The sequence below is a fragment of the Pseudovirgaria hyperparasitica genome, assembly GCF_010093815.1.
Source record: "Pseudovirgaria hyperparasitica strain CBS 121739 unplaced genomic scaffold EJ05scaffold_3, whole genome shotgun sequence".
Taxonomy (NCBI): Eukaryota; Fungi; Ascomycota; class Dothideomycetes; order Acrospermales; family Acrospermaceae; genus Pseudovirgaria; species Pseudovirgaria hyperparasitica.
In genome coordinates this window covers 750,095-772,210 of record NW_022985551.1, presented here as the reverse complement: position 1 = coordinate 772,210, position 22,116 = coordinate 750,095, and the positions used below count along the sequence as shown (strand labels likewise).

The window sequence follows — 22,116 nt, the reverse complement described above, 5'->3', positions numbered from 1 at the left end:
GCTTCGTCTAGCTTAACACAGAAGTTCGAGAATCAGTGCAATCAAAGACAATGTACAATAAATAGCTCGTCGACAGAGTGAAGTTCGGCAGGCAAGCGTCCCACAAGATAAGCTATCCAGGCAACGCTCCAGCTCTAGAGCTGCTGGGCAAGCTTTCAGGGCTACAAGCAGTAACTTGGCGTGCTCGGCGTCCTGGGCAAATATCGAAGGCCATTGATGAAACATGTACTGTTGATTTCCTTTAGTTTATTCATATTTCTCTTCCAGGTATGCTCTTAGTTGTGATGAAGTCCGGACCCCTCTTTCTTATCTTCCCGCTAGTCCAGAACAGGAAGTTCGATAACATACGCCTACGAGATACGTCATACTGGCCTAGATGGATGGATGTACCCGTGGGGCTGTAGCACTATCAATGGCCTGATCCAGTGGTTTTTTATTCGTGGCTCGAGCCTCGCAATCCGAGGGGTATACTGCTGAATTCTCATCAACACTCTCCAATCCAGTGGTGTTGCAAACGTAGTATAGTGGTCGAAGAGCCCCATACATGATGCAAGTCCCACAACTGGCCACTATGTTGACGGCAGGAATGGGTCTTGCGAGTCTTGTGAGCGGCGCGGCTGAACCAATTCGTTATGTAGCTCCTCAAGTGGCTGCTAGACAAAATTTCCCAGCAGTATACAAAGCATACACATTCGATCAAACGGTACTGTAATTCGTTTGTTCGCCTTAACGGAGCTGATATAAATAGATCGATCACTTCCCTAATAGCAAGAGGTATGAGCCGCATGCAAATGGTACTTTTCAACAACGATACTTTTTCGACTCGTCGTACTACAAGCCTGGTGGCCCAGTCTTCTTGTACATTGGAGGAGAAACAAGCGGTGAAAGTCGACTCTCAAATCTGCAGACTGGAAGTTAGAAAAGCACCGAAACAAACTGAAGAAGCGTACTGATGACTTACAGTCATTCAAGTCCTCATGCAGCAATTTGACGGCTTGGGAGTCATTCTCGAGAATCGATACTACGGCGGATCGAATGGCGGAAGCTACCCATTTGAAACAAGTACCGTGGATGAATTGGCGTACTTGACAACGGAGCAAAGTTGGTTCGCCTATATGGTTTACAAGTGACATGCTGAACAGCCCTTACAGCCATCGCTGACAATGTCAACTTCGCCAGACACGCAACGTTCCCAGGAGTAAATGCGACCGTGACAGCACCGTCGACTCCATGGATTTTGTACGGCGGCAGTCTTGCTGGCGCCCAAACAGCCTTCTCCGTACAAACATATGGTGATATCTTGTATGGCGGCATTGCAAGCAGCGCCACAACTAACGCAGTTCTGGGCTACGCGCAATGGTATGATCCAATTCAAAAGTATGGTCCACAAGACTGTATTGCCAGGATCAATAAGTTAGTGGACAACATTGATCACGTGCTGTTCTCAAACAACACAGCGGCTATCACGCAACTTAAACAGACTTTCGGTCTGGAAGCTCTGAAAGATAGTAGAGACTTTGCGATGACTATCGCATTCCCGCTTGGAGGGCCGATGTTCTACCCGACAAATACTTGGCAAGAGTTGAACTGGTATACGGACTACACTTCCGATGACTTTTTTCAGTTCTGCGGTAATGTCACCGATCTTGATACACCAGAAGATGTGACTGCTGTCGACAGCGTCCTTGCTGCCTATACAGGAGGCGAAGATTGGAAAGGTCTGGGGAACTATGCTGAATACGTGAAGAATGTGATTGTTCCGTTATGCGAGGACGGAGATTTGAACAACCAGAAATGCTTCGGCACGCAGAACTCAACTGCGTGGGCTGAGATTGCGAACTCTGGTGACCGATCGTATCTATACACTTGTAAGTTCTTGCATGCCTGGTGAAGCACCAAGCCTGACAAAGGGACAGCCTGCACAGAACAGGGAGCTTTCATCGCTGCACCAACGCACGGCAAAAGCCTCATCTCTCGTGTCCTCCAGCCGTCCTACACCCAGCAGTGGTGTGAGTGGTCTTTCGAGCCAGGCCAGTACAACAGAATCCCGAAAACCCCTGATTTAGCCAAGTACAACAAGTACGGTGGGTATGATGTGGAAGCTGATCGACTGGCACACATTGATGGCGATCAAGATGTTTGGTTGGACTTGTGCTATCACAGTAACAACGCCCCAAAACGGTACTCGAGCGACTTGCGGCCTGAGTATCTCATCACCGGGGCGGGTCATCACTGGGATAGCTCCGGCATCAAAGACGTAGGCGCCGAGCCACAATTCATACGAGAGGCCCACCGATGGGAGATCCGGACGGTGAAGAGATGGTTAAGCGACTTCGATAGCTGGAAAAGCACAAAGCACAGCGAACTGTGATTGTCGACTGCGATCATTTCCATACAGCGATCATCCAAGCCTAGCAGTATGTATTGTCTTTTAAATATTAAATGTAGGCGATGAGAATGTCTCTCCTCGTGCCACCTATATCGCTATAGCCCGTGGTGGGTTATGCCTGAAGAGATCTGCTTGTTCGACCAAGGTAGTGAGCCGGGCCATAAAGTAAAAGTGTGCTCCTCATGATCATCCGGGTATGAGACGGTATGCCCAGATCAGTCTGAAGCAGAAGTGTGCGGTTCGTGGAGAGAACAGTGAATGTTGTTGAATTGTGCAAGAGGGATTGGAAAGTCTATATGGCTATCTGGAGAGCCCAAGGACCCTGCCAAGACAGGGCTGTGATTGGCCCAGCCATATGACGTACCTAGCAGGGACCTGGAACGGCGGGCACATACTTTCACGGTTCAACGTCTGCCTTCTCCTGCATTGTCTCTACCCACACGCACACACACACATAACGCACTTCTTTACATCTACTTGAGCTATACTATATCGACGCGGCAAGCGACGATAAATCGCTCATACCTGGACATCATATCGAAGCCACCTTCGCTGAGACCACCGCCCTCCTGTGTGTCAGCGCAGGCCTGCGATCTTTGAACAACGTCCTCGACCCCTCGATACAATATCCTACAATGTCGCAAGCACCTACCCTCATCAATCTTCCTCCTCCTCCTTCTGACCCGGTCACTCCTTCCGACGCTCCGTAAGCCATCCTAATAAAAGTCCCTAAGTTGGCACAACAATAGCATAGACTAACTCCTCTTTCCCTCAGGGGCACGCCAAACTCTACCACGACATCCATGTCGGAGCTTTCCACCGTAGCTATCAAAGATGGCCACCGTGGTCACTTTCCTCACCACCAGAACCCTCAGGATGCCGAGCGCGCTGACCGCATTTCGCGCCTGGCCGGCCTGGAGCGCGTCGCAACAACCAGGCAAGCCAACATCATTGCTCAAGGCCAAGGCCTGTCCTCGACCCCGGCATACTTTGATCAGAATGCGCAACCCCAAATATTCCGTGAAAGGAGCACTGTCGGCAGTGCTTCGGCCACCGGCAGCGTTGGTGGTCGTACGACATGGGCTAGCGGTTCCATCGATGGCGACAAGATGAGCGAGGATCAGGACATGGAAACTTCCAGCACAGGAGGCTTCAGTGATGAGGCTGCGAGTCTAGTTGGTTTTGGCGAGGGAGCGCGTACACCAGCACGGCAACAGAGTCATATCGGAAGCCCGGTCGTTGGCAAAGCAAGCGCTGTCCCGCAATATCTCCGTGGCGAGCAAGCGCCGCCGAGCCCGATGACTGGTGTAAGTATCAGCAGTGGGGTGTCTACGCAGACGAACCAAGCCATCGATGCAGAGATGCAAGACTCGAATACTGAGGACCGAGGAGGACTTTCGAGTGTGGAGGCTGCAAAGAGCATTATGCGCGACCGCATCACCAGGAACGAAGACGTCGGACAGGGCCATACCATGGTTGGTAACGAAGATACCAGATCGTAGACGACTTCACTCGTCCATACCAGGACCTTGCACAGCTTTCAGCGTCGGATTTTGCAGATATAGTCTGTCAGTGATATCCCCACGAATTGTTAGGACTACGCGTCCTAGGACGCGCAGTTTATACCTCAAAACAGTCTGTTGCACAGCGAATAAAACATGAAGTATAATATATTCTATCGCAACCCGATAGTGTTCGAGGTGGAATGGAAGACTGCTAGTCTGAAAACTTCTGAAGCACTCGTGAATTATTGCATGTCGGCTAATGTGTTTCGCCTCGGTTTTAGACGCTTCTCGAAACCTTAACTCCGAAATATAGTCCTGTCACCTTACATGCATGCCTCTCACGACAATCCAGCTCAAAACTACGTTCGGCTCGCCAGATAAGAGATAGCGCGTCACCACTCACATAACTGGGCCGTCAATCAAACCTCCCACGCAGGTATCACTAAAACGAGATCTGCCAGCCATCACCTCTCTCCCCTGAGCATATGCTCAACCACTCCAAGTCACCAGTCGCATCTCGCAGCTGCCTGCATGCAAAGCGCCTTATGCATACAGCTTAGCCATGCATATCCATTGCATCATGCCCAGTGCCCCATCTGTATTCCGGCGTTCAAGAACGGGCGGTTTGGAGACACGCACATATCCCAACGTCCGGATTATGTTTGTATGCATGCATGAATAACGACCGTAGTGCTCCGCTGTGATGTGTCAAGGTTCGGCCCGCTTGTGGCTTGGCGTTTGAAAGGTAATTGGAACTGCATCCATGCTAAGGCTTTGCTGACATGCCCGAGGTTACCTAGGTAGGTAGTTAGGTTGGGGTATGGGCGCGGCGCGCAGGAGGAGAGGGTATGACGTCGGGCGCAAATCAGAGGGAAGAGTGTTAGTAGTTGCATAATGAGGTGGGATGCGAGACTTCTTTCCACACATGGGCGTAGATTTACATCAGTGTGTTTTGACAGAACAGAGCAGACTGGGGATCTCCGTGGTACATCTTGGTATCAGCTCTACGAATACCCAGCGACAACAATTGCATCGCAACACCACAATATAATGGCATCATCTGATCTACCTGTGACGATAAAGGCATGGACATACACGCACTCCGGCTATCCGCAATGCCTGCAGCAGACTGACCAGACGCCCAAAGCCTCGTTTTGCCCGACTGAGATACTTGTACAGATGCACGCCATCGCCCTCAATCCCGTAGATATCCAACTTATGAACTTGGCTATCTGGTCGCTACCGCTCCCCGCTCTCCACCAGCCCAAGACCATCGGCTGCGACTTCGCCGGCACCGTGCTGCGCGCGGGCTCTGAGGCACAATACACTGCGGGAGATGAGGTGTTTGGCGTGAGCATGGCGCCGCGGGGCCCCGGTTGTGCGGCGGAGGTTGTAGTGCTGGACACTGGGAGTGCGCACCTGATGATCGCCAAAAAGCCACCGCAACTGAGTTTCGTACAGGCCGCGAGCCTGCCTGTGGTGTTCATGACGGCACGGACGACGATCGCTTTGGTCGAGGAGTATATGCGGGTTGGAGGTGCTAGTCTAGGCAGAGTGGCGGTGCTAGGCGGGAGTACGAGTTGTGGCATGTATGCGATCCGGCTCGCGCGCCAGCGAGGATGGGACGTGTTATCCACGTGCTCCGGGAAGAATGTCGAGTTTGTAAAGGGTTTAGGCGCGGGTGAAGTCATTGATTATACGAAAGATTCGGTGCCAGATGGCGTGCGAGCTTTTGCACCAGATGCAGTCATCGACTGCGTAGGTGGGTCAGATTGCATTGGGATCACAAGGAGATACGTGACGATAGTGGGCGACAAGACGGATCGGACGTTGATTGGGGGAAGCATGTTGTACTTAACACATCCACGTATGCTGGTGCGTTGGGTATTGGGATGGCTCGGGGTGCTGGGCAGGTACGACTGTATCATCTTTGAGAAGAATGTAACGTGGTTGGCTGAGGCCGTAGAGTTGAGGCCGGAGGAAGTCACTGTCGACAGTGTATTTGCGTTTAGTGATATGAAGAAGGCGTTAGAGAAGGTGGCGAGGGGGAATGTGAGAGGTAAGGTCGTCGTGGAGATCAAGTAGGTAAGATATAGTCAGCATGCTTCTTCTATTCGTGCCAGGCCATCTGTTCTGCTCCAGTATGTAGGTTATTCATACTAGCGTAGGAAGATTATGTGCATTAAGATGCATCGTCTCATGTAGCGCCAGCTAGAACGTCACCAACCCAGGAAAGCTGCACCGCACTCACCCCTCTTGCATAACTGCGATTCGTGAAGACAAATTCTGAGAACACGATAGCCTCGACCTTGCGACCAAACAGCACGCTAGTAGGATGTATGGCTACGACCTGATTGCCAACCATCGTCTTGTACGACCCATCCGGCATAAGCCTGGCGGTGTTCGTAGCGAAACCTCTCAGCAGACATTGTAACATCGCCGCCTTGGTGTCTTCATCCATCCTGGAGCCTTCTGTAGCATTACGATCAAGCAATTTCATCTGCACACACTGGGCCCGTAGCTGTTTCCGAATGTCTATAACATTCTGCATAGCTCGATGGCTTACAAAGTGACGATCAGACCATGCACGGCGATCAGATTGTTCTTCACTGTATGCGCGGATAGTGGCAAGAAGAGTTAGATGGTCTCCCTCGCGGCGGAATAGGGAGCGGCGGGCCTCTTCGGCGGCTTCCTTCTTCTCCTCGGTATGAATATTGAGGAATATGTTTTCGACACTGAGACATGCGATAATATCGATGATTTCAGACAGGCAATCACGTTCAGGCTTCGCAGCTTCGAGGATAACCCGTCCGAGCGTTGGAGAGAGAGGAAGACGGGCGAGCTGTTTGCCTGTGTGACTAAAATGTGCGGACTCATTAAGAGCGCCAAGTTGGAGAAGCTGGGTTAAAGCTTGCTTGAGTGATTCGTCGCTCGGTCGGTCAAGAAAGGGGAACGTTATGATGTCTTGCACAGGAACTCCGCGGGCCATGATGGTCAGCAGTGCCTGACTCAGGTCGCATCGCAAGATCTCTGGGGTAGTTACTTTTTGTAGTTCTTGAAAGCTTCTCTCCGTGTATAAGCGGAAACATTGTCCAGGTGCCTCACGACCTGCGCGACCTTGGCGTTGAATCGCAGAAGACATCGATATAGGCTTGACAAGCAAGGATTCAAGTCCTAGGTTGTTGCGAAAGTGTTTCATCTTTACCTTACCGCAGTCTATGACATATCGTATCCCAGGAACGGTAATTGAGGTTTCGGCAATGTTGGTAGCGAGAATGACTTTACGAGTGAAATGAGGCGCCTTGTCAAAAACCCGCTGCTGAGCTATTTGGGGGAGTGCAGCGAAAAGAGGCAATGTGAGAATCTTAGGAGTCTTTTCATCAAGACCACCAGCGTATTCATTGACGAGACGCTGGAGAGATTCTACTGTTTCTTGTCCGGTCAAAAAGACGAGTATGTCCCCGGGTAGTGGCTCTTTGCAATGGATCCTGAAGATAGTCTTGAGAGCCTCCTCGACAAAATCTTGGGTCGGCTCGTGTACGTAGGTGGTTTTGACATCAAACTGTCGGCCCTTGATCAGACATGTAGATATACGATCCGAAAATGCATCGACAGTGTAGTCCTTCGTATGATGTGCCTTGGCACTGCCGGTGCTGGATGATGAGGTCCCTTGGCTATGAACCTTTGTAGCCTTTCTGTCAGTGCCGTTCGATATAGTCTTCTCACGTAGGCCGTCCTGAAAGAACTTGGTCAGTCCCTCTACGTCAGCCGTGGCACTCATGACGACGACTTTCATAGCAGCACGTTTGGAGCTGACTAGATTCCGCAGAAACCCCAATATTAAATCAACATTGACACTCCGTTCGTGAACCTCATCTACGATCACTGCGCTATATTGCGGTAATGTTGGATCGCGTAACATCTCTTGTAGAAGCATACCCTCTGTGAGAAATTTGATTCTAGTATTCGGTCCTATCGACGTGTCGAATCGTACGGAATATCCCACTTGGCAGGCAGGTGCACCGAGTGTCATGCCCATCTCATCTGCTACGCGCCTCGCCAGGGATATAGCCGCCACTCGGCGTGGCTGTGTGATGGCAATGCATCTCTTACACCAGGGCTCGGTCATCAGAAACTGCGGTACCTGCGTACTCTTTCCGCTACCTGTCTCACCCACCATGAGCATGATGTCTTTATTGCCGGACAATGATTGACGGATGAGTCTTTCATGGTTCCATATCGGCAGTTCCTTGCGTAGTTTCAATAAAGCAGCCTTCTTTTGCTCGTTCACCACGCCTTTGTGCCTGCCTTGCTCATTCTTTCCTGCCGACAATTTCTGCGCAAGCCCTTCATGGAGCACAGGCCTTCTTGAAGATAGCCCCGGTGCGCCATTGTCATCAGAGTTGTTTTGCAGGGGTTTGAGCGCATCATTGTGGTGCTTTTGCTGTACTTCATAATCGGGAGAGGACGCCTTTAGATGGCCGTTGAGGAGTCTCTTCTTGCTGGTCGTCGGCATGGACACATGTGAAGGATTGGTCCCAGACGCATTGCTCGGTACTTTCAGGATCGGTGGCGACATGGTTGTGCTGCGTGCAATTGTTCATAGCCCGCGTACGACGATAACGAATTTCCAGATTTCATGATCTATAGATTCGCGAGCTAATCCTAACTTGGCTTAGTACACACGGACCACTACTAGCAAGCCCTCCACTGCATGGCTGGTAATTAATACTGTCAACTTCATCGCATACCATCATAATGGTCATGGACCCGCTGCCCTCCACTCATACAACCACGCTAACCATTGCATGGCTCCCAAAGGATAGCCAAGTTTGCTGTGTTGACACTGTGGGCAATGCAAACGCAGTGTTTCATATCAAATTAGTTATACTTTAAGAGGATGATTCCCTGTGCGGACAACCTGACTTAACCACACTACAGGGTGAATCAATATGCTACAGTACCATGTCCTAGCTCTGTCGTCGTGACACACGAAATGGGCATGTTTTCACATTCGTCGTCACACCCAGCTCAAGCAAGGGGGGCTGCTAATCAAAACAACGCTAACCTATATACGGGCGGCTTCTAAGGTTCCTACCCTTACCTTGGTCCTGCTCGACTTATTGCTGACGTCCTGGCAGACAAATGTTTAGTATTTTCTTCCCTGGCAACTTAGAATTCACCATATATCTCTCTGGATTCATGATCGGTTCGACTACCAACCATGGGTCCAAGGTCCACTACCGAAACCGAGCACAGAGTCAGTGTCATCGCGTTCCAGAGTCTCAATAGTCGAACTGGCCATGAAGAAGGCTCTGCCCAGTTTGAAGTCAATGACTGTAACATGTATCTACATTTCGTTCCGAAGAGCAGAGATGAAGCTCCATACCTCGACTGCCAATTGACTCTCCCAAGACTATCTCAGACAGGGATTCGCTGCCATGACTTCGACGCACTCATTACGGAAACTTCGCTCCAGAGTTTTAATATCCGACCGGATATAACAAATGATCCTAGAGCATCGCGTTTTATCTTTCAGTCCTACCTTCCCAGAGGGTCATACAAAGGCGTGACCAACTGGGTGCCGACTGGGTTAGCCGATCGGTTGGACAGTTCTAACAGGTATAATGGATGTGAAATTGTTGCTTTGGTTCTGAAGTTGAGAAAGCGCTTGGAAGTTCTGATGCTGAGGGACCCAGTCAAGCCTACTACGCACAGCGGTCTGGAAGCCATCAACGCGCTTTCCGTAGCTACTAAAGATAGCATTGTGCGGTTCTTCATTCGTTACGAAAACGACCGGCACCTTAGCAGGCATTGGTTGATTGACTCCGTAAACAACGGCTTCTTTTCGCAGAGTAGAATCCCCCTGAGCAGGCCCCGCTACCATATCGGGGCTGACTCAGTGCTCAAAGCTGGCAGTGCTGTCGACTGGGGATCATTTGTGCTGGCTGGCGACCCATCTGAACGAGGACAGACTACGCTACATAGCTTACCGCCGACCCTATATCGAAGCACGAACATACCTACCGGGCCGTCCAATAATCTCGCCCAATCGAAACGTGAAAGAAGTTCCAGTTCACCGCGAACGTCTACCAACAGTACAGTGACGAAAAGAGCCGCTTTATCTTCACCAGCGGCCGATGAGCTTTTGAAGCGAAGCCGAGAAGATTATGCCCGGTCAGTGCTATATGACCGACATGTCGATGGTCAACCAAGCTCTGCAGTACTAAGCAACCACTTCTACCAAGACCCAACAGTCAAATCAGCGCCATCACGTACCTCACAAACGTTACCAGAGCTCTCACCCGACAGGGACGAATCCAAGCCTGTCCAGCTCGACAGTCACCAAAGCAACATACGTACGGTAATCCCACTGCATAATCGAAGAACTCCTATTTGTGGCGCTATGAGCAGTCAGTTATCTCAAACTGTCGAGAATGATGACAGCAGTCGAGGTAGTAATCATACACCCACGCCAGTCTGCACCTCGCAAAGAAGCGAATTCCGTGTCTCAAACAGCCAATTCTCCAATCCTGTGCAATCTAGTGATCATCAAACTGGCATGACCGACCGCGATAGACCTGTACTGAGTCTTGAGATCCCCGATACCAGCTCTGGTCATTTCACCAAACCAGACTCTGCAAAGGAGGTCTCCAGAAAGCGCATGATCCACCGATTGGAGACACTTACGTGCAATGCACTAGAGAAAAACATGGATGGAGAAGAAGACAACCAGGTGCAATGTATGCTTAGCCAGCTGCTAGACTTGGTAAAGGTTGGGGACGAGAAAGCATTCAACAGACTATGGAGTAAGGTTCAAGTTAGGGTTGGACTGTACACATGAAGTCTCGAAAGGGCTTGAAAAAGTATGATGGTGTCATGGAAGGGGCATCTTGAACTCTGCGCCAGGGATATCAATGTAGGGGGACTGTTGACTGCATACAAGGTTATGATAAACAGCTCGTACAACGCTCTTCGTAAAGCGTCAATCGGATTTAGTATCTGCAAAAGGGACCTGGCATGTTTGTGAGTCTGTGATTGAAAGGGAACGGAGAGACATTTCCACCTACAAGATCTTTAATAGGGAAGCTTGGACATTCTTGTAGTATCGTTCACTGTTAGACAAGTGACAGGGATAACGAAAAAGCTATTAATACTCACTGTTCGCTTTCAAATAACCCTACAGGGGTACAGCTCTCATTGGCCCGCCTCACCAGGTCCGTCTTGGCAATACTTCTTGTTGATGTGCCCTCCTTTCCGACCACAAATTGAAAGTGCCCCGATTTCTGGCATACCTCCAACGAGCTTTCTTGACTTCATTTCTGTATCCAGCCCCAAGCTTTTGGTAAGCAACTGTCACCCAATCACTTCGCCACAGAGCATTAGATAACAACGCTACAGTCTTTGGCCTCACTACTCGACCGATAATTTCCAGGATATACTCTGAGCCGACAATGTCAAAACAATTGAGATTCAATGTCTTTGCCCTACAAGGATCCAATGATGAGGACCCGGAACATGATCCAGTCATCCAATTCCTCGACAGAGAGGGTGCTACGATGAGTGTTTGGTTTCGCCACAGTGCTGATACAGCGCCCATAATTGAGCTCACGATGGTTATACCCAACGTCTCTGGCACGACCAAACGTCTGCCACACGTCGTTCACATCGGTGTTAACAAGTGTGATATCCTTTCATCTCCTATCAATACGAAAAGTCATGGGTCAAGCTATGTACAAATCTCCAACGCCAGGAGTGATGTCAACTTAAACAGAGACATTCGTGTCCGTGAGTTCCGCGACGAGTCTTTGATGGCACTGGCTGCAACAATCCAGCTCAGTCACTGTGTGCTGGTCAAATGGAACAGGACTGAGGAAAAACTTACTTCCAGTAAAGGCCTGCAACTCATAGAGGATATACAAGAGATACTGAGCTGCGGAAAAGTCCGTATCTGCTTGACAGTCGATTTTGACAACCTCGAGTCTGACGTCCGAGAAGGAGTAAGTGAAGATTTCAACAACGCAATGAAGCAACAGCAAACAGAGCAACTTGCCCTGCCAAATGAATGGATCCATGATGGTGCGTCTTCAAGAATCTGGCCTTCCGACAAGGCTCCTTGGCACGAATTCCGGGAGGTCCCAGAGCACCAGGACTCAGAACACCAAGATGATAATGAGGAGGGCAACTTTACCGACCTTGAGTTGACCAAATCTACGTCATTGGGGGACATTGATAAGTCTCATGTTCGCCAGAGATTTGCATTCCTTGAAGCTTCCAGAAATTCTCCCCATCTGGTTTCTCTGCAGGGTACGACCCAATCCAGGAAGAGGGTACGTTCTCCGAGCTCTGAGATTGAGATCAGCTCCAAGAAGGCTCAGGTTACACCCGATAAGACATCAAGTAAGTTTGACCCTGAGCTCATGCGACATTGTGAGAAGTGGCAACGCTAAGTAAAGGAATCTTAGAGCGCCATTCGTCTACCTCCTCCGAATTCCAGCTTCTCCCCCTAGGGGCGCCCTGCAATTCATGCGAGGAGGTCGAAATCGCCCACAAATTCGGAGTAAGCGGGAACCCTGCTAACGCCAACCCCGGATGCCAAATCTGCATCGCGCGGTGGTCATACCTGAAGAATCCGAAATATAGAAACGTCCCTGTTGCACCACGCCTACAGACAGCCACCCCTGCTGTCCCAGTCACGACTTTCAACACGAAGAGCGCTGTGAAGCGAGTCGCGTTCGCCGAACGTGAGGATGACCTTTCCGAAACACAGGCTGCCATACCCCAAAAGGCAGCGAAGCAGACAGGCGCAGGACCAAAATCTGCCCGTATGAGGGCAGTCGAGAAGATTCGTAAGCTGCCGAGCTTCACACGTAGGACTGCCACTGCTCGACGACACGTCATTGATTCCGATTCGGATGATGACAACGACGATGATGACAATGCACCAGTATGTAGCCTCATCGACTCTCAATACCTAAAGCCCATGCTAACCAGTCCTCACTCCCCAGGATTACATGTCAAGCCGCTCGACACCAGCCTACAGGACAAGTGCCACTCCCTTCGATCTACACACAGCTCTACGCAGGAGTAGGCTACAGACGCCCCAGATACGCGGTTCTGAGCCCTCCAGGGCGCTGAGCGCCAGTGCTAGACTCGAGCAAGACAAGCATGACCTCAGGGACAGGCTTGAAGGACTGATGCGAAAGCTGAAGTCGAGCTACCCACGCTGGGAGCGGGACATGCCTATCTCAGACAAGGTCGCACAACTGAGCGAGCTTGCACAGCAGGGCGACGTTGGTACGTTTGGAGAGGTTGAGGACGAGGCATATGACATTGTGAAGAAGTTCACCTTCCGCCGTTAGATTATAATATAGCGGCGATAGCAGGGTGTAGGGTTGCTTAAAAGGTTATAGCCATGAGAAAGGAAGCTGGATTGGGCCAGCTGATACTTTGTGGAATGTGCGCCTCAACTTTGAATTAGGGGTATCTAGCACTGTATAATTTATCGGCATAGCACGTTAAGCGGATTCGTACAGCGCATTAACGTGTAAATGAGCTCGTGATCGTAGGGTCCTGATACCGTGCTTGCAGTTTAACCTCATATCTGGTGTACAAAGGCGCGACTTTCGAGGTTCTGTGGTGCTTGTGACACAAAATAATGATAGCTTCTGTACAGCAATGCTAAATAGAGCCTTTGAATGTAGATATATCAACATAAGCAAGTACAGCAAAGCACTGATCTATTATTGTCTTACATCATACAACAATAAATTTCCACACCCACACCTCTCTTCGTCGGGCCAGCACCAAATCTAGCGCCTTTGCTCTCATTCTTGATTATCCGCTCTATGCCCATGTCGTACAATCCCCTCCGATGACCACATAGAGGGCATTGATGTCTTGGTACGTGTCGTGTGTATTCGTACACCGGTAAGGAGGGTATAACAGTTGTTGCGCCGTCTTGAAAGGCTGGACAGGTCATGAGGTTTCGCCCTGGAGCGCATGGGCGCGTGAAGACTAGCCAGGCGTGACAGGGAGCAATATAGCGAATTGAGCGACACATGCTGGGATGATTGTAGTGTCGACAACTCTCCCTGTCGAGGATTCAGAATTGTTGTGATTCTCGGGAAGCCTGCTCGAGAGAATAGATGAGAGGATGTCTTGAGGTTCTGGAGTTGAGGGAAGATGTTTTGCAAATTTGTGATAGCTTTTGATAGGAAACGAAGTCGAACTGTGTTCCGAAGAACATTTCGTTCTGATAAATGTCTTCTTCAGGATTGGGAGCTCCTTCACGACGTCGAAAGTCTCCACGAAGTCGCGGGGTCTGTCGCTGTGTATCAGTGAACGCGCCTCATTGACAGAGCTGTAAATTGACCATGTAGATGGTGAAGCTCTAGATCAGTATCTGAGCTTCTTTAATAGACAGAGCGCTTGCTGTACATTAATTCTTCGGTTCTGGGGGCGGTGGCGGGGTGTGTTCTGCGTCGTTCTCTTCTAGTTCACGATTTCGAATTGCTTGCATAAGCTCGTACATTTGAGTGATCTGGTCGTCTGCAGCACATATAATTAGCAATGAAGCATCTTAGGAATGGTGTAAATTGCAACAATCCGAGAGGACAAGTCATTGCAGCAGTTCCATTACGGCAGGCGCATCCCATCATTAGGCTACCAACTCGGAAGCGCAAGAGAAACCCTATGAGGACTCACCACTCATTTTGTCCACCTTACTCTTGTCCATCCTACCGTCACGCCAGGAGTTTCCTTCGATTGTTTGGGCATACATCTGCCATTCGCTGAGGAATCCGATCTGTTGAGGCTGGCGTTAGGCTGGGTCTTCGGCATACGCATTGTGGGTTTCTCACTATCTGTACGGGATTTTCAACGCTCTTGTGTGCACGAAATTCTGCCTTGATGTACTCGTCGCCTAACGTTCGTTGCTCTTTGGGCAGCTTGCGATGTGCGCGAAGCAGTCGTCGGTATAACGGAATCGGTGGGAGGATGGCCATCTGATTGCCGAATAGATTGGCGGCGGACTTGACGACAGTTGCCGAAGCCGCGAGGCGTTGAAACACTTTCATTGCGATAGAGGGTAGATATTACACTATATGGAACAGACGTTGACGGGAATTGTGATGCTGCAACGATAACATGCCAAGTAGTGACGTCTGATGCAGCTTTTTGGGAGCATCCAAACAACAATTTTCGGAGCAGGGATTTTTAGCGGCCTCACTGCACCGCAACGCAATACAGAAAATCACCCTTCAACCCAACCGGGCTTCTGGAACATCTTTGACGTGCATGGACATGCTGCCGACGCCAGATACATCGCATGTGTCTTTCGATCGAATCTATGAGCCATATGAAGATTCATACTTGTTTTTGGATACACTTTCATCCGCAACGGAAATCTCGTTTCTTCACCAGCGATTCTCGGCCGCGCATGAACAACATGGAAGTCCGATGATCGTCGAGACCGGTGTTGGGTCTGGTGTAGTTCTTGCGTTTGCCGCTGCCAACGCACACATTATTCTTGGCCGCCCGGACGTTGTCACGCTCGGCACTGACATCAACAGCTTTGCCTGCCACGCTGCCTCAAAGACCGTGGAGACGGCGATATCAGAAATGCGGTCATTGAAGACCACATCATTAGATATTCTGAATACCGATCTAACAGCATCAATACGGCCCGGGCTAGTAGATGTTCTTATCTTCAACCCGCCATATGTCCCAACAGAGGATCTGCCAGATGCTGTTAAACATGCCGAGTACAACCTCCGGTCGACTATGAGTCCAGCAACATCATTTGCTCGAGACTCTCACCTCCTCGCACTATCATACGCCGGCGGCGTGAATGGTATGGAGGTCACGAACAAACTATTGGCTGAGATTCCCGTAATTCTCCATCCAAAACGTGGCGTCGCATATGTGTTGCTTTGCGCCCAAAACAAACCTGAAGCAGTCAAGCAAAGTATCAGACAGTGGGGCTCGGAGTGGAGGGTACTCACAGCAGGGTTCAGTGGGAAGAAAGGTGGATGGGAGAAGCTGCAGATCTTGAGAATCTGGAGGGAACCTTGACTCTTCAGACCCGCAAATGCATGGATCCGCGAGACTTCCTCTAGACTGGGAGCATCAAAGTCGCAATGTAGTAGAAAACATTCGAAGAGCCGATGGGATCGCTCATTTCTAAGGGTCGGGAAGGGCTTTAGACCTTCGATCCGGATCATGAATTCTCCCAAAGATAACTCTATATCAAATCACTTGGACCTCCACATTAATCAGAACGGAATACCAGCCTCATGATAGGGGCACCAGATACGGGACGTGCCAAGAGCGACAAGCTTCCTACAGCAAATTGCTCTATGCAACATGATGCGAGATAGCGAAGAAGCGCGGAGACCGCTTCACGCATGCATCAACAGGGATATTCCGAACTCGCTAAGGGGTTGCCATATCGTAGCATAGGACCACGGAGTGCAATATATGAATTATGACAATGTTGTCTCACAGACATCACACAAACAAAAGATCGATTGGAAACTTTCTTGCTCAGAATGTCTTGATATTGGTCCCGATGAGGTAGGCTTGAAGCACAATAAACAATAGTAATTCCTGGCTAAGGCCTTGATTGCACTCCTTGTGTACTTACGGACTCCCTCCACTCACGGAAGAGTATAACCGCCGTCGATGACCATATTCGCTCCGGTCATGTAGCAGCACGAATCGCTGGCCAGAAACACATAAGCCTGAACATTGGCGTGTCAGCGTCTCCCTTGATGGACCAGGAATGGCTCTCTTTCCCTGTCAACTTACACTCTTCAATTCCGCAGGGTGACATATACGTCTTCCGGGTATCATCTGCAGCCACTGCTCCATCATCTCTTTAGGTTGCATAGTGATCACTACATAAATCCATTAGTCACACACATCGAAGCTCATAAGCAGTGACCCTTACTATCCGTATGAATGAAGCCCGGCGAGACACAATTGACCCGCGCAAAGTCCACCCATTCGACCGCCAGACACTTCGCCAGGTGCACCACCGCAGCCTTACTCGCATTATACGCCGCCTGGAGCTGAGGAAGATTGACCAGCGTCGCACTCACACTCGCCGTGATGATAAAGTTGCCCTTGCCCTGCTTCTTGAACACCTTTCCCGCCGCCTGCGCGGTCCACATCACGCCGTCATAGTTGACACGGTTGTTCGCCGCCCATGTCTCCTCGGTGTATTCGAGCGCCGGGATGTTCGCACATACACCTGCGTTTGCAACGACGACATCGAGCTTTCCGTGGCCGAACTCCGTTGTGATCTTGTCGATGCAGCTGAGGATCGAGTCTCGTGATCCGACATCGGCCTGGAAGGCTTCAACACGGACACCAGTGTCTTTCGCGATGTTTGCTGCTGTCTCGTGTGCGTCCTTGGATGAGCTGTAGATGACTGCTACGTCTGCACCTGCCTCGGCGAGGCCACGCACGATTTCGACGCCGATGCCTCGCGCGCCGCCCGTCACAGCCACGATCTTGCCGGCGAGTGAGAATTGAGATAGGACAGGGGCTGACACGTTGGGTGGCTGGTAGAGCGGCATTGTTGATGTGATTGTATGGGTAGTCGAAGAAGTTGTATGTTTGGTGTTTGCTGATGTTCTTATTTTCTGCGTATGACAGACTTGAAAGTTGTGGACTCGTGACTCGGTGAGAACCTTGTTATGCGGGGAAAAGGCCGCTCCCAGTGCGGAGGCTGGGGGACAAACACATTTCTTCACACGAAACTATTACTCGGCGACCGTTAGCCGACCTACGGAAACCACTTGCCATTATCATCTTTGATGGTGAAATCATGGAAACACTTATGACGCGCTGTCTAAAACACCTTCTAGTCTTGGGACGTTTAATATACCTAGGGCTTCCCTCTAAATACCACGCTAACCCAACATGGTTTTATGTTTTGCCTCAGTCTCAGGGTCACGAGAAACACGCAGATTCTTCGATCTTCATCATCAGATAGGTGACTAGACTATCTACCACGTCCAATGGGAAGATCTTCGACCAGATACGAGACGTGGTGAAGAGATGGACACAAAGATTACAGGACAAACTCAAGACACCAGACAGCTCAATTGCTACAATAAATTCAGACACTACTCTCCAAGACAAATTGTGGTTCGTCATGAGTGCTATCAGCCATTCGAATTCTCGACACAACATTCCTCCCAGTCTCGCCATAACTCATTCCAGAACCTGAACCGTACGCCACCGACGAAGGTGCAGAGCTCGCTGCGAGAGCCACTAGCTCGCCAATATCCCCCCACGACCTGCAATAAACCAATGTTGCGCGAGCGCGTGACGCAAACATGTACAGCGAGTGAGCCAACACAAGGATGCTGAAAAGAAACAGACATGCAATGGCCGCTCTCGTAGAGGTGCTGCGTAGAGAGTATCCATAGCCATAGCGATCGACGGCAAAGCGCAGTTTCAGCACAGCGGCGTTTGGCCTGGAGCGGAAGAGAGTGGTGAAATCCCGGGTTGAGTTCTGCGCAGGAGCACGCAGAGTGTCAAAGACCTCTGAGGTGTCATTGCCGTCGTTAACGCTTACTGCGAGTGCCATTCCCGAATGAATTGTTCTCGATATTGAATCTGCGACGACAAAGCCAAGCAGACGAGCCACTGTTTCTTTGATGACTCCGTCCGAGTCGTTGTCCGTCGTACTAGGCATCTGAAAGATAGTGTAGTTGTTGAGTTCATTCAATCCAATGGATAGAAGTTGACTCATGGTGGTAGCGTTCAACTGGTTTTCGCCGTCAATCATTGATGTGTTAAAGTTGAGCATCTGGGCCCAGTCAAGCTGTAGATCAATCGGCCGATCAGATATGCCATATCGCTCCCTGACTCGCTTTGACGAAGCTCTTGGAGGCTTTGTGAATACTTCGGAACCAAGGAATGCGTTATTACTGACATTGCTTGAGACAATGCTGGAGTTCCAAGGCTGATATCTAATGCCTGAGGCTGCCCATCGTGCATCAATGCTACACGGAACGATTGCCAGAGACTGGAATGTCGTACCATTTTCATGCACATCAGTCACCGGTACCTTAGACAATGCTAACAATGATGACTGTGCGGTTGTGTTCGGATCTTTGTACCAGTCAAATGTCGTATTCACACGGGATATACTCTGCCAAGTGCTCGCTCCCACATCAAGAGAGACTCTTCCAAAATCGGGATTGGCATCGCCCCAAGGACTACCTACAAGGTTTGGAAACGTGACGTTCCCAAGGTCTGGAGAGAGGTGCGTCATGGTGCAGCTCACATGTACCAGTGGCTGGTAAAGTGCGATATCGTCGTCGAAACGAAGTTGTGGCATCTTGATATGATCCAACTTCCCAAGTTTACGCCGCGACAAATATTCCCAATATCCAGATATTGCAGTAAGCAGAAATTCCGGTATTGCGGTCGCGATCGCACCTTTCGCAACATCATTCCCGTCCTGTACCGAAGGAAGGACTTCACCGATGACCAGGCGCTGTGCGTTATTGGACCAATCTTTGACGACAAGCACATCCTGAGCGCCACTCAATTTCCATGCTCCAAACCATAGTATTATGCTGTATATCCCAGAGAAAGGGCATATCGGTCCCAGCAGAGCCTCCATAACATTAGATTCCGGCTGACATGATCTCCTCTGATAAGGACTGAGTTGAGTCGTTGATAGCTTTTGGGGCCATATTTGTTCGGCTGCCGTAGTCAAATTTGATATGTCCATGAAGTAGACCTCTGGATCCTTTGGTAGTGCTCCTTCAGCCGAGTACCAGTCCAGCGATGGAATCATAGTGGCAGCTGAGGAGGGACCGAGGAACAGAACAAGTATAGATGTCGACATCAACAGGAGCGTAAATAGCAGATGTTTTCCTCGAAAGCATCGCCAGAAAGACCGCCGGAAAAGTGTGGAGGGAGACCCAGCGACATAAGACGGCCCCAAAAGGCCCAATGGGACACCTCTCGTGCCCACAAGGAGCCTCCGAGTATAGTGAAGGACAATGTGGCCCAGCGAGGCCACCATTATGATCTCATGTAGCTTGGACACTACTTGAAGCCCCTTCATAATGTTATTTTGGAGTTCAGGGCTCCAGTGACCAATGTCCTGCCAGTACTGCTCCTTGAAGCTAGGCCACACAACAGAAACGGTGGCACATATGGCAAATACATGCACTGTCACCTCCCATCGTGGTAGTCTCCCGATCACTGGGGCATACGGACCTAAGTCCTTGGAATGTTTCAGAGACACATCGTCAGAGTAAGAACTTTGCAGTAGAGAGTTCGTGTAGGTATCTTCAACCTGCTCTAATGGCAGTAGAGGAATCTGATGACCGTTTGACTGAGAGGACATGTATGCAATCAAAGCAAGATATGAATTTGGAGTAGTAAACAGTGACCCGGAATACAGTAGGTCTCATCTGCGCGTAGGTGACACAGAAGTAGTGATGTTGATTTGCGCAAACAAGGACTCTGATAGTGGAAGGGTTCATATTGATGTAGTACTATCCTGGCAAGTATTCGAGGATGGTGGTGTAGGCTTAATGAATAACAGTGGCTGAAGAACCCAGGCGACACAGTCTGTCAAGGAGCGTCTATTTCTGAGATTAATGGTCAAGCGCAGTTTGATTCATGTTTGATCTTTTTAGAGTGCGCATCCATAATTATTACCTTGCATTGCGGCTGACTGTTGCTGGAGCTTTGCTGAGTTGGTGGCTATATCCGTTTCAACAGACTGGTCAGCCTCTCGAGCTCCCCGGATGCAGTAAGCGCCTGGCTCAGCTTCGTGTGATCATTCATTTTGTCCTATGAGGCTCCTCGTCAGCCTGTAAACGAGTGTTATTAGCTACAGCGGTATGCTGTTGGTAGATAATTCATGCTGTGCAACATATGGTGGGGCGTCAGACATGTCGCGGACAAGGTATGTAGCATAAGCAGGCAGGCGAGCCCTGTTCTATTACTTGTTATAGAAAAACGACGCGATGTCTTGAGCCAATCCCCGTAAGCTTTCGTCTAGCCTCTGCTTCCTGGTAGTTTTTTGTTAGATGCACATAATGATATCTTTCAGGGAGCGAGATAGACATGTGATCTCACACCTAATCATCCCCCAACTGTTCTACCCAGCAGTCTTGGCCCAGTGAACATCACGCCCGGACCACAATTTCCCAAGCACCAAAGATCACATCCTCACTTTTCTTTTTCATGCTTTCATCGCAACCACATCCGTACCCATACTAACCTCTCTCGTCAACTCCAGATCCCTCTGAAACTCACCAATCTTATCCTCCATGGCCTTAACACAATCGGGCCCGAGAATCAACCTCAAGTACTCATGCCCACCCAAGACAGCGTCCACAATTGCCTTGGCCGCCTTATCCGGATCGCCCTTGGCCAAGTTCTCCGGCGGCACTCCATCTTTCCCATGCATCATCTGTAGCATGGCCTCCAGCTTTGTGCCCCTATAGGCCTCGCTGTAACCGCCTGTGCTTTCGTGCGCAGCAGGCGTGACGAGACGGGTAGAAAAGGCGGTGCGAAACGCACCAGGCTCGACGATGAGGGTTTTGATGCCGAGCGAGTGCGTCTCGTGCATGAGAGATTCGTGGATGGCTTCAATGGCGTATTTGCTTGCGGAGTAGACGCCGCGGCCAGGGCGGGCGATGAAGCTGTCCTAGTCAAATGGATGTCTATTATTTGCATGAGCATGGCGTAGAAACGTACCCAGCGCCGGAACTGATCAGGACGATGTGGCCACGCTTCTTCCTGCGCATGGCTGGGAGAACAGCTTTGATTGCACGGATGGGTCCGTAGAAATTGACCTCCATCTGATGGCGGATCTCTTGCTCGCTGGAATCGTCAGTGATATGGATCCTGGCTGGTGATTATACGACAATAGCAGACCTCGTATCCTCTACACCACCAATGAACGCATAACCCGCACAGTTCACCAAGACATCGACGTCAAACTCTTCCTGCGCCTTAGCAAAGTGTGCAAGCGATTCTGGGTGTCCAGGATCTAACCGCGTCCACATGCCGCCTTTCGCAGCAAATTCTGGATTACAGTGTTTTGCCATGACGACATCACGGGTCGCTCCGACTACTCTCTGTCCTGCATTCAAGGCTGCGATACCGATCGACTGGCCGAAGCCTGAAGATGCGCCTGTGATGAGCCAAGTTTGTGTCCGAGACATCGTAGAT

The 22,116-nt window shown here is 50.1% G+C and overlaps 13 protein-coding genes across 13 annotated transcripts; 6 read left to right on the top strand and 7 right to left on the bottom strand.

Annotated features, from left to right (window-relative positions):
• Positions 1–571: 571 nt before the first annotated feature.
• EJ05DRAFT_524154 (uncharacterized protein) lies at positions 572–2,779 on the top strand (the record flags this gene model as incomplete). The annotated part of the gene is made up of 5 exons (XM_033748815.1): positions 572–703; positions 749–914; positions 964–1,101; positions 1,152–1,868; positions 1,917–2,779. 5 exons carry the CDS (start codon positions 572–574, stop codon positions 2,369–2,371), a joined length of 1,608 nt encoding a protein of 535 aa, XP_033603355.1. The 3' UTR covers positions 2,372–2,779.
• A 245-nt stretch (positions 2,780–3,024) lies between these two features.
• Positions 3,025–3,891, top strand: EJ05DRAFT_497474 (uncharacterized protein; the record flags this gene model as incomplete). Its single annotated transcript, XM_033746538.1, has 2 exons — positions 3,025–3,095; positions 3,165–3,891. 2 exons carry the CDS (start codon positions 3,025–3,027, stop codon positions 3,889–3,891), a joined length of 798 nt encoding a protein of 265 aa, XP_033603354.1.
• A 659-nt stretch (positions 3,892–4,550) lies between these two features.
• On the bottom strand, positions 4,551–4,787 carry EJ05DRAFT_473490 (uncharacterized protein; the record flags this gene model as incomplete). Its single annotated transcript, XM_033743411.1, has 1 exon — positions 4,551–4,787. The coding sequence occupies one exon, from the start codon at positions 4,785–4,787 to the stop codon at positions 4,551–4,553; it is 237 nt and encodes a 78-aa protein (XP_033603353.1).
• Positions 4,788–4,944: 157 nt separating this feature from the next.
• Positions 4,945–5,979, top strand: EJ05DRAFT_497473 (alcohol dehydrogenase; the record flags this gene model as incomplete). Its single annotated transcript, XM_033746537.1, has 1 exon — positions 4,945–5,979. One exon carries the CDS (start codon positions 4,945–4,947, stop codon positions 5,977–5,979), a length of 1,035 nt encoding a protein of 344 aa, XP_033603352.1.
• A 56-nt stretch (positions 5,980–6,035) lies between these two features.
• EJ05DRAFT_245932 (P-loop containing nucleoside triphosphate hydrolase protein) lies at positions 6,036–8,504 on the bottom strand. The gene has a single exon (XM_033740107.1). It carries the CDS (start codon positions 8,471–8,473, stop codon positions 6,092–6,094), a length of 2,382 nt encoding a protein of 793 aa, XP_033603351.1. The 5' UTR covers positions 8,474–8,504; the 3' UTR covers positions 6,036–6,091.
• A 128-nt stretch (positions 8,505–8,632) lies between these two features.
• Positions 8,633–11,055, top strand: EJ05DRAFT_508135 (uncharacterized protein). Its single transcript, XM_033747984.1, has 2 exons — positions 8,633–8,984; positions 9,036–11,055. The coding sequence occupies exon 2, from the start codon at positions 9,119–9,121 to the stop codon at positions 10,736–10,738; it is 1,620 nt and encodes a 539-aa protein (XP_033603350.1). The 5' UTR covers positions 8,633–8,984; positions 9,036–9,118; the 3' UTR covers positions 10,739–11,055.
• A 118-nt stretch (positions 11,056–11,173) lies between these two features.
• EJ05DRAFT_508134 (uncharacterized protein) lies at positions 11,174–13,256 on the top strand (the record flags this gene model as incomplete). The annotated part of the gene is made up of 4 exons (XM_033747983.1): positions 11,174–11,239; positions 11,296–12,294; positions 12,360–12,841; positions 12,903–13,256. The coding sequence occupies exons 2-4, from the start codon at positions 11,349–11,351 to the stop codon at positions 13,254–13,256; spliced, it is 1,782 nt and encodes a 593-aa protein (XP_033603349.1). The 5' UTR covers positions 11,174–11,239; positions 11,296–11,348.
• Positions 13,257–13,374: 118 nt separating this feature from the next.
• On the bottom strand, positions 13,375–14,146 carry EJ05DRAFT_245910 (uncharacterized protein). The gene is made up of 2 exons (XM_033740106.1): positions 13,650–14,146; positions 13,375–13,586 (listed from the first exon to the last, which is right to left on the bottom strand). The coding sequence occupies exons 1-2, from the start codon at positions 13,955–13,957 to the stop codon at positions 13,493–13,495; spliced, it is 402 nt and encodes a 133-aa protein (XP_033603348.1). The 5' UTR covers positions 13,958–14,146; the 3' UTR covers positions 13,375–13,492.
• EJ05DRAFT_245875 (ACN9-domain-containing protein) lies at positions 14,121–15,055 on the bottom strand. Its single transcript, XM_033740105.1, has 4 exons — positions 14,757–15,055; positions 14,602–14,701; positions 14,270–14,445; positions 14,121–14,218 (listed from the first exon to the last, which is right to left on the bottom strand). The coding sequence occupies exons 1-3, from the start codon at positions 14,970–14,972 to the stop codon at positions 14,336–14,338; spliced, it is 426 nt and encodes a 141-aa protein (XP_033603347.1). The 5' UTR covers positions 14,973–15,055; the 3' UTR covers positions 14,121–14,218; positions 14,270–14,335.
• A 105-nt stretch (positions 15,056–15,160) lies between these two features.
• EJ05DRAFT_245831 (uncharacterized protein) lies at positions 15,161–16,418 on the top strand. The gene has a single exon (XM_033740104.1). It carries the CDS (start codon positions 15,193–15,195, stop codon positions 15,967–15,969), a length of 777 nt encoding a protein of 258 aa, XP_033603346.1. The 5' UTR covers positions 15,161–15,192; the 3' UTR covers positions 15,970–16,418.
• Positions 16,375–17,694, bottom strand: EJ05DRAFT_449137 (oxidoreductase). Its single transcript, XM_033742326.1, has 3 exons — positions 16,847–17,694; positions 16,705–16,793; positions 16,375–16,637 (listed from the first exon to the last, which is right to left on the bottom strand). Exons 1-3 carry the CDS (start codon positions 17,475–17,477, stop codon positions 16,554–16,556), a joined length of 804 nt encoding a protein of 267 aa, XP_033603345.1. The 5' UTR covers positions 17,478–17,694; the 3' UTR covers positions 16,375–16,553.
• Positions 17,695–17,914: 220 nt separating this feature from the next.
• On the bottom strand, positions 17,915–20,592 carry EJ05DRAFT_473485 (uncharacterized protein). Its single transcript, XM_033743410.1, has one exon. The coding sequence runs from the start codon at positions 20,273–20,275 to the stop codon at positions 18,023–18,025; it is 2,253 nt and encodes a 750-aa protein (XP_033603344.1). The 5' UTR covers positions 20,276–20,592; the 3' UTR covers positions 17,915–18,022.
• Positions 20,593–21,121: 529 nt separating this feature from the next.
• On the bottom strand, positions 21,122–22,109 carry EJ05DRAFT_483329 (NAD(P)-binding protein; the record flags this gene model as incomplete). The annotated part of the gene is made up of 3 exons (XM_033745244.1): positions 21,122–21,584; positions 21,640–21,765; positions 21,820–22,109. 3 exons carry the CDS (start codon positions 22,107–22,109, stop codon positions 21,122–21,124), a joined length of 879 nt encoding a protein of 292 aa, XP_033603343.1.
• Positions 22,110–22,116: the final 7 nt, after the last annotated feature.

Excerpts from the sequence above, each read along its gene's own strand:
- EJ05DRAFT_245932 (XM_033740107.1), bottom strand. The coding sequence starts at position 8,473 with ATGTCGCCACCGATCCTGAAAGTACCGAGCAATGCGTCTGGGACCAAT.
- EJ05DRAFT_508135 (XM_033747984.1), top strand. The coding sequence starts at position 9,119 with ATGGGTCCAAGGTCCACTACCGAAACCGAGCACAGAGTCAGTGTCATC.
- EJ05DRAFT_245910 (XM_033740106.1), bottom strand. The coding sequence starts at position 13,957 with ATGTGTCGCTCAATTCGCTATATTGCTCCCTGTCACGCCTGGCTAGTC. Across the intron at positions 13,587-13,649 it reads GAAATTTATTGTTGTATGAT|GCTCTATTTAGCATTGCTGT; the intron begins GTAAGACAATAA and ends CTACATTCAAAG.
- EJ05DRAFT_245875 (XM_033740105.1), bottom strand. The coding sequence starts at position 14,972 with ATGAAAGTGTTTCAACGCCTCGCGGCTTCGGCAACTGTCGTCAAGTCC. Across the intron at positions 14,702-14,756 it reads TTGAAAATCCCGTACAGATA|ATCGGATTCCTCAGCGAATG; the intron begins GTGAGAAACCCA and ends CAGCCTCAACAG. Across the intron at positions 14,446-14,601 it reads TAAGGTGGACAAAATGAGTG|ACGACCAGATCACTCAAATG; the intron begins GTGAGTCCTCAT and ends TATGTGCTGCAG.
- EJ05DRAFT_245831 (XM_033740104.1), top strand. The coding sequence starts at position 15,193 with ATGGACATGCTGCCGACGCCAGATACATCGCATGTGTCTTTCGATCGA.
- EJ05DRAFT_449137 (XM_033742326.1), bottom strand. The coding sequence starts at position 17,477 with ATGCCGCTCTACCAGCCACCCAACGTGTCAGCCCCTGTCCTATCTCAA. Across the intron at positions 16,794-16,846 it reads GGGCTTCATTCATACGGATA|TGATCACTATGCAACCTAAA; the intron begins GTAAGGGTCACT and ends GGATTTATGTAG. Across the intron at positions 16,638-16,704 it reads ACCCTGCGGAATTGAAGAGT|GCTTATGTGTTTCTGGCCAG; the intron begins GTAAGTTGACAG and ends GCCAATGTTCAG.
- EJ05DRAFT_473485 (XM_033743410.1), bottom strand. The coding sequence starts at position 20,275 with ATGTCCTCTCAGTCAAACGGTCATCAGATTCCTCTACTGCCATTAGAG.